This window comes from Patella vulgata, chromosome 4 (assembly GCF_932274485.2).
Source record: "Patella vulgata chromosome 4, xgPatVulg1.2, whole genome shotgun sequence".
NCBI classification, from domain to species: Eukaryota; Metazoa; Mollusca; class Gastropoda; family Patellidae; genus Patella; species Patella vulgata.
In genome coordinates this window covers 45994336-46001031 of record NC_065882.2, presented here as the reverse complement: position 1 = coordinate 46001031, position 6696 = coordinate 45994336, and the positions used below count along the sequence as shown (strand labels likewise).

General features: G+C 37.0%; 1 protein-coding gene across 1 annotated transcript; it reads left to right on the top strand.

The window, feature by feature from the left end:
• Positions 1–409: 409 nt before the first annotated feature.
• LOC126817535 (nucleic acid dioxygenase ALKBH1) lies at positions 410–1723 on the top strand. Its single transcript, XM_050544587.2, has one exon. It carries the CDS (start codon positions 560–562, stop codon positions 1622–1624), a length of 1065 nt encoding a protein of 354 aa, XP_050400544.1. The 5' UTR covers positions 410–559; the 3' UTR covers positions 1625–1723.
• Positions 1724–6696: the final 4973 nt, after the last annotated feature.

Below are 6696 nucleotides of genomic sequence, written 5' to 3'. Positions count from 1 at the left end.
ATTTTTATTAACTCGTTATTTTCAGAGATGCCACCAAATCGCATATTTGGGGTTCATTTTTCAAAATTTTCCGAGGGGAGGGCCCCCGGACCAACCGCTCCGACACGGGAGCCCGGGCCGGTTCCCGGCCCCAATCCGCCCCTGCTGATCAGTGTGCCTTAACCCTATTTCAGTACAGTGTCAGTTGTTGATAACCTTCTTCTTCGACTTCCCTTAAAGATTCGACGGGTTCCAATTGGAACGTAGTTGAATCTGGATAACCTTACTCGCAAAGCTAGGTCAACAGGTTGTTTAGGGAATTGCTATTGAAGGAAAATCGCAATAAAGTTGTGATTTCAACTGTCAGATTTGGAAATAAACAAAATAAACAAAAATGATGATAAATGATTATTATTTGAATTAGTGCGTTTTTTTATTTAAATCAAACAAACTATTCCCAAATTTTAACCAACCATCAACTGAGTTTATTGACTGGAAATCCTAGTGGTATTGATGAAATATTTTTAGCTCTTTTACCGGGTGTATATTTTGGATACTAAACATTATATAATATAATATAATGTACGAATCAAACGAAAAGGACCAAGATGATGAATCTGACCACTTTAAGACAACTTTTAAGTTTTATAAAGCTAAAAAACCTATGCCAGATTTGTCAGATGTTCTCGATTTTGAAACAGAAGCAGAAAATCCAGATGGAAGAATTTCCAAATTCGTTCTTCAGATTCCCAACAAAGACATGGTACAAATTGATGGATTTAAGCCTGTAGAAGAATGGAAAGCTTATTCCATTAAAAACAACCCCGGATTCATTTTTATTGTTAATCCATTTAAAGATGGTTATCAAAAATATTGGGTTCATCGATGCTTGAGCGATTATCCAGAAGCAAGAAATAAAGCAAATCTTGATATTCAACTTGATGCTGACAGAAGATCAAAATTATGGGAAAACTTTGTGAATACTGATCCAGAAACTCTTGGTAAAAATGATGAAATAATGGGATTAAGATGGACGACATTAGGTTACCATTATGTGTGGAATAATAAGGAATATCATAAAGAAAGACGAACACCCATGCCTGAAGATCTTGAAATATTATCTAAATATGTTTCCCAAACTATCAATTACCCACAATACTGTCCTGAAGCCGGCATCGTAAATTATTATCATCTGGATTCTACTCTTGGTGGGCACACAGATCATGCAGAATTTGAACAAGGAGCACCTTTAATTTCTTTTAGCTTTGGGCAAGAAGCTATTTTTCTGCTTGGAGGCTTAACGAAAGAAGTAAAACCTACACCCATGTTTCTTAAGAGTGGTGATATATGTGTTATGTGGAAAGAATGTAGACTTGCTTATCACGGGATTCCCAAAATATTAGCACCCAAATTCGATGGTTATCCGTTGTCTCTGAATTCTGATGTTCAAGAAACGGCTGATAATATTAAAATACAAAAGGAAAGTAATATTGATGAAACAGAGAAAAAAATAATTTCCATCAATGAACATATGGCTGATGTTCTTAAAAAAATAAAATGGAAGCCCTACAAATTGTACATGAGTTACTCCAGAATAAATCTAAATACAAGACAGGTTGTTTCTGAAGACAAAACCTTTTCATAACTATTATACCTCTAAATTTTAATTTTAAATAGCATGGCACGCTTCATGTTTTAAATGGAATAAAGCTGTGACCAATGTGTGATATGTTTAAATGGAAAACATAGTTTTTGTTATTATGACTAAGCTTATATCTTTAGCTTGCACTACAGGAAAACATGTACATAATAGGAAATCAAAGAAATGAAATGGGGTTTTACAGCCTACTTTTCTGCACCAACTGGGCTATTGTAAGGGCAGAATTTAAAAAAAAAACCAATATGAACTTTCTCCCTAAATCTGGAACTAATGCATTTATCCCTGACATTTTGTCGGGTACAACTTAAAACAATATTTCCTAGCCTGTCTGTCCCAAATTGAAACCAGAAGTGAAGGTGACAGCCTCCGCCCCGAAATTGTTTTGAAGATCTCCAAAAAGAAAACTGAAAATAAGCACTGAATGCACCCAAATCTTCAAACAAAAATCCCCGCCCTTGACTGCAACATAAGCAATTTTGCGACGTTTGTAAACACTAGGATCTGACGTCACAATAAAAGTATAGTAAACATGTTCTTAAAGTTCACGTTATATGTGGTGCTTGTGTCTTTCCAAGTAAAACTGTGAACGAAAGATAGCTCCACAAAACCATCTGAAATTTACAATTTAATATCAGTATGAATCTATTTTAAACCTCGATGAGCAAACCCACCAAATTTGAAAAAATATGTCCAACAATATATGTCCATCCTGATCTTTGTCCTCAATAATTGTTGTTGTTAGTTAGTTGTATTTTACATCTGCTTCCACCGAGGTGATGTCGCAGACAAAATGTTTACAAGCATTTAAATTCAAAATCTGACTTGAAAGATAACTCTTCAAATCACTTTCAAATTAGCAATTGAAAAATTTCGAAAATGTACACAATACTACCAATCTGATTAAAATACAGATCTTTATATTATGACCCTATGACGTCAGACATTTGATTAACCAATCAGCATTGATGTTACTAGTGGATTACCCACAGTTCCGTGAAAAACACGCCTAAAGCTCGCCGTAACAGACCGTTTCATTGGCTTATCCCCGACACCATTCAGAACACGAGTTAAATAACAACTCTTCCAGATCCAAATGTAGTAAAGACAAGTAAAACGAAATTTTGAACTATAAAAACGAAACGAAATAGGATCTGTGTTTTAACCAGATTGCAATACTACCTTATACCCTAAAGATAGCTTGCCAGACAATGAAACATATGCTCAAAGAAGCTAAGTCATCCGAACAGATGACAAGGGTTGTCATGTTATATATTTTTTCTTTTGTTGGTAAAGAAAGCCTTTACAAGACACTAAATACAGTTTGCCAGCTAACTCAGACGAGCAGTTCACAGGTTTTCACATATTTTTTCTTTTTTTTTTTCAGTAATGAAAAGCATTTACAAGACACTAAAAACTGAATAAGAGTAATAAGAGCAACAATCCATTAAAGATACATTATGGGTGATTAGATAAAGAGCTGGCAGTTCTCACTATAATAGTTAAACACTAGATAATGTAAAGGGAATTTTCTGAAAATTTCAGTCAAATTGATCCACTCTGAACCAAGATTTTAGCGATTGAATTTTCGGCCTAGCCTTGATCATCATTACTAAAGTCGGTACGATAAAAAACATAGTTTTGATTATCCATTTAATCAATGGAAGTTGAGCAGCAAATCTTATCGTAATCCAGTAAATATCGCAGGCTAGCGTTGACATCGAGTGTTGATTATGGTCTGGATAAGTTAATGTCTAATTAATAATTTAGTTAACATTTCAGGCCCAAAGAAAGACCTGCAATAGGCAGATTTAGCTCTTGCATATGTATGTTTAAAGGAGCTAAGTCGCTAATATTTGGGACCTACAAATTGACACAAATGGGTCGCAACGCATACAATAATGTAATATTACATTCAAACGTTTCTATTTTTACTGTAATTTTTAATCAGTTGGGTGCGGCGAAATACCCAGTATTCTCAATCGAATTTCAATCTCTAGTATCTGGTTATTCCAGTCTAGACCGATATTATTTATTGGGCTTGCTCTCCAGATAAGTATATAGCGTCCCCATTTGAAATGACTTGTGGAATATGCCTAGTCTCGTTTTTCGAGTTCCTTATTACAAATAGTGTTGAAACGCGTTATGGTACACGATTCGTGTACCAATTGTAAAATGTTTATTTTGTCTTAAATATTGGATATCAGAAGCCCATCTTTTCCCGGTAAGATTACAACATCAATGTTGATTTAAACCGACAAATAAATCGTGTTTTTGATGTCGAAGATTTTGGAAGATATTGAGTTAGAGACTTAGCTACTTTAAGTATTGGTCAGAAATAATTAGAATTTGTTTGGTTTCTACATCTGCCCGATGCTCAACGCCGGATTAACCATGGGGCCCCCCACATTAGAGGGCCCCCCACAAAAATCACAGTTGTGCGCATCGAGCATGGTCGGACTGAGGACGCCAACGGCCGGTGACCTAGTGACGGGGCCCCTCCGATGCTCCAAGGGCCCTCTATCGGGAGTCCCTGGGGCCACATTCCCCAACGTTGAAGCAATATTGAGAATATATCTGTGTATGATGATATCTAATTGTTCTGGGGAGAGATCTTTCTCCAAATTTAAAATTATCTCCGGTCTACGATGGGTCAGGATAGGCTAGTGTATTTGGTTTGGCTGGCCTCTGAAAGCGATATCCTGCGCACCATCAATGCTGAAGAAACCATTACAAAATTCGCCAGGGGCAAAAAAAGAAGAGTGTTCATCCATTGATCATTATCATTCAGCTCTAACTCCGCATAACTTGACCCCTTATAACGCGAATTATCGCTAACTCGAACAAAATTCGTTGAACGAATATTTTCTTTCGTTTTCCTTTTATAAAACATCGAATAACTCGGAAACTGTACCTCGAATTATCGCATAGCTCGAACAAAATTTCCGGTACAGTCCTTATCGAAGTCTTATATTTACATCGCCTAACTCGAACTGTAAATAATGGATCTTGAAGGAGAGTGTGCCTTAGCAACTTTCACGGAAACTTGAAGATTTGAAAAATAAACGCTTTTTGTGGCTTTATCTAAGGGTGTAACACAAGGTCTTTTATTGTCGTGAGATCTTCTATAGGACCGAACATCGTCTAACTCGAATTATCGTATAACTCGAACAAATTACTCGTCCCATCATTTTGAGTAGCGCGAATTTTGCCTCAGATTGACGTACGATTGTATATAAGCTGTTGTTGTTGTTGTTGATATTTGTTGTGGGTATAAGCTGAATTTGATGAGATGCACATCATGATCACACGATTTCTTGATTAAATCTCGTATTACCATTTGGTACTTAGTGTTAGACGTTCGTCAAAAATCGAGTCCGGCTTGGTCAAACGTTGCGGCCCCCATTCGATATAATACGATTCCGAATCAAGTGATCCCGTTATTTATCACTGAGCGACTTCACAATTAGGTTTGATGTAGCTACGAGAACGTAGCTAAAAACGTTGAGATATACTGATGTGTTTGTTTTTAGCTACGATTGGATGCCTTTAGTTCCAAGTGGCAAACTCAATTTCTTTATAGTTTTGATTATCCATTTAATCAATGGAAGTTGAGCAGCAAATCTTATCGTAATCCAGTAAATATCGCAGGCTAGCGTTGACATCGAGTGTTGATTATGGTCTGGATAAGTTAATGTCTAATTAATAATTTAGTTAACATTTCAGGCCCAAAGAAAGACCTGCAATAGGCAGATTTAGCTCTTGCATATGTATGTTTAAAGGAGCTAAGTCGCTAATATTTGGGACCTACAAATTGACACAAATGGGTCGCAACGCATACAATAATGTAATATTACATTCAAACGTTTCTATTTTTACTGTAATTTTTAATCAGTTGGGTGCGGCGAAATACCCAGTATTCTCAATCGAATTTCAATCTCTAGTGTCTGGTTATTCCAGTCTAGACCGATATTATTTATTGGGCTTGCTCTCCAGATAAGAATATAGCGTCCCCATTTGAAATGACTTGTGGAATATGCCTAGTCTCGTTTTTCGAGTTCCTTATTACAAATAGTGTTGAAACGCGTTATGGTACACGATTCGTGTACCAATTGTAAAATGTTTATTTTGTCTTAAATATTGGATATCAGAAGCCCATCTTTTCCCGGTAAGATTACAACATCAATGTTGATTTAAACCGACAAATAAATCGTGTTTTTGATGTCGAAGATTTTGGAAGATATTGAGTTAGAGACTTAGCTACTTTAAGTATTGGTCAGAAATAATTAGAATTTGTTTGGTTTCTACATCTGCCCGATGCTCAACGCCGGATTAACCATGGGGCCCCCCACATTAGAGGGCCCCCCACAAAAATCACAGTTGTGCGCCTAGAGCATGGTCGGACCGATGACGCCAACGGCCGGTGACCTAGTGACGGGGCCCCTCCGATGCTCCAAGGGTCCTCTATCGGGAGTCCCTGGGGCCACATTCCCCAACGTTGAAGCAATATTGAGAATATATCTGTGTATGATGATATCTAATTGTTCTGGGGAGAGATCTTTCTCCAAATTTAAAATTATCTCCGGTCTACGATGGGTCAGGATAGGCTAGTGTATTTGGTTTGGCTGGCCTCTGAAAGCGATATCCTGCGCACCATCAATGCTGAAGAAACCATTACAAAATTCGCCAGGGGCAAAAAAAGAAGAGTGTTCATCCATTGATCATTATCATTCAGCTCTAACTCCGCATAACTTGACCCCTTATAACGCGAATTATCGCTAACTCGAACAAAATTCGTTGAACGAATATTTTCTTTCGTTTTCCTTTTATAAAACATCGAATAACTCGGAAACTGTACCTCGAATTATCGCATAGCTCGAACAAAATTTCCGGTACAGTCCTTATCGAAGTCTTATATTTACATCGCCTAACTCGAACTGTAAATAATGGATCTTGAAGGAGAGTGTGCCTTAGCAACTTTCACGGAAACTTGAAGATTTGAAAAATAAACGCTTTTTGTGGCTTTATCTAAGGGTGTAACACAAGGTCTTTTATTGTCG

Coding starts and splice junctions, on each gene's coding strand:
- LOC126817535 (XM_050544587.2), top strand. CDS start 560: ATGTACGAATCAAACGAAAAGGACCAAGATGATGAATCTGACCACTTT.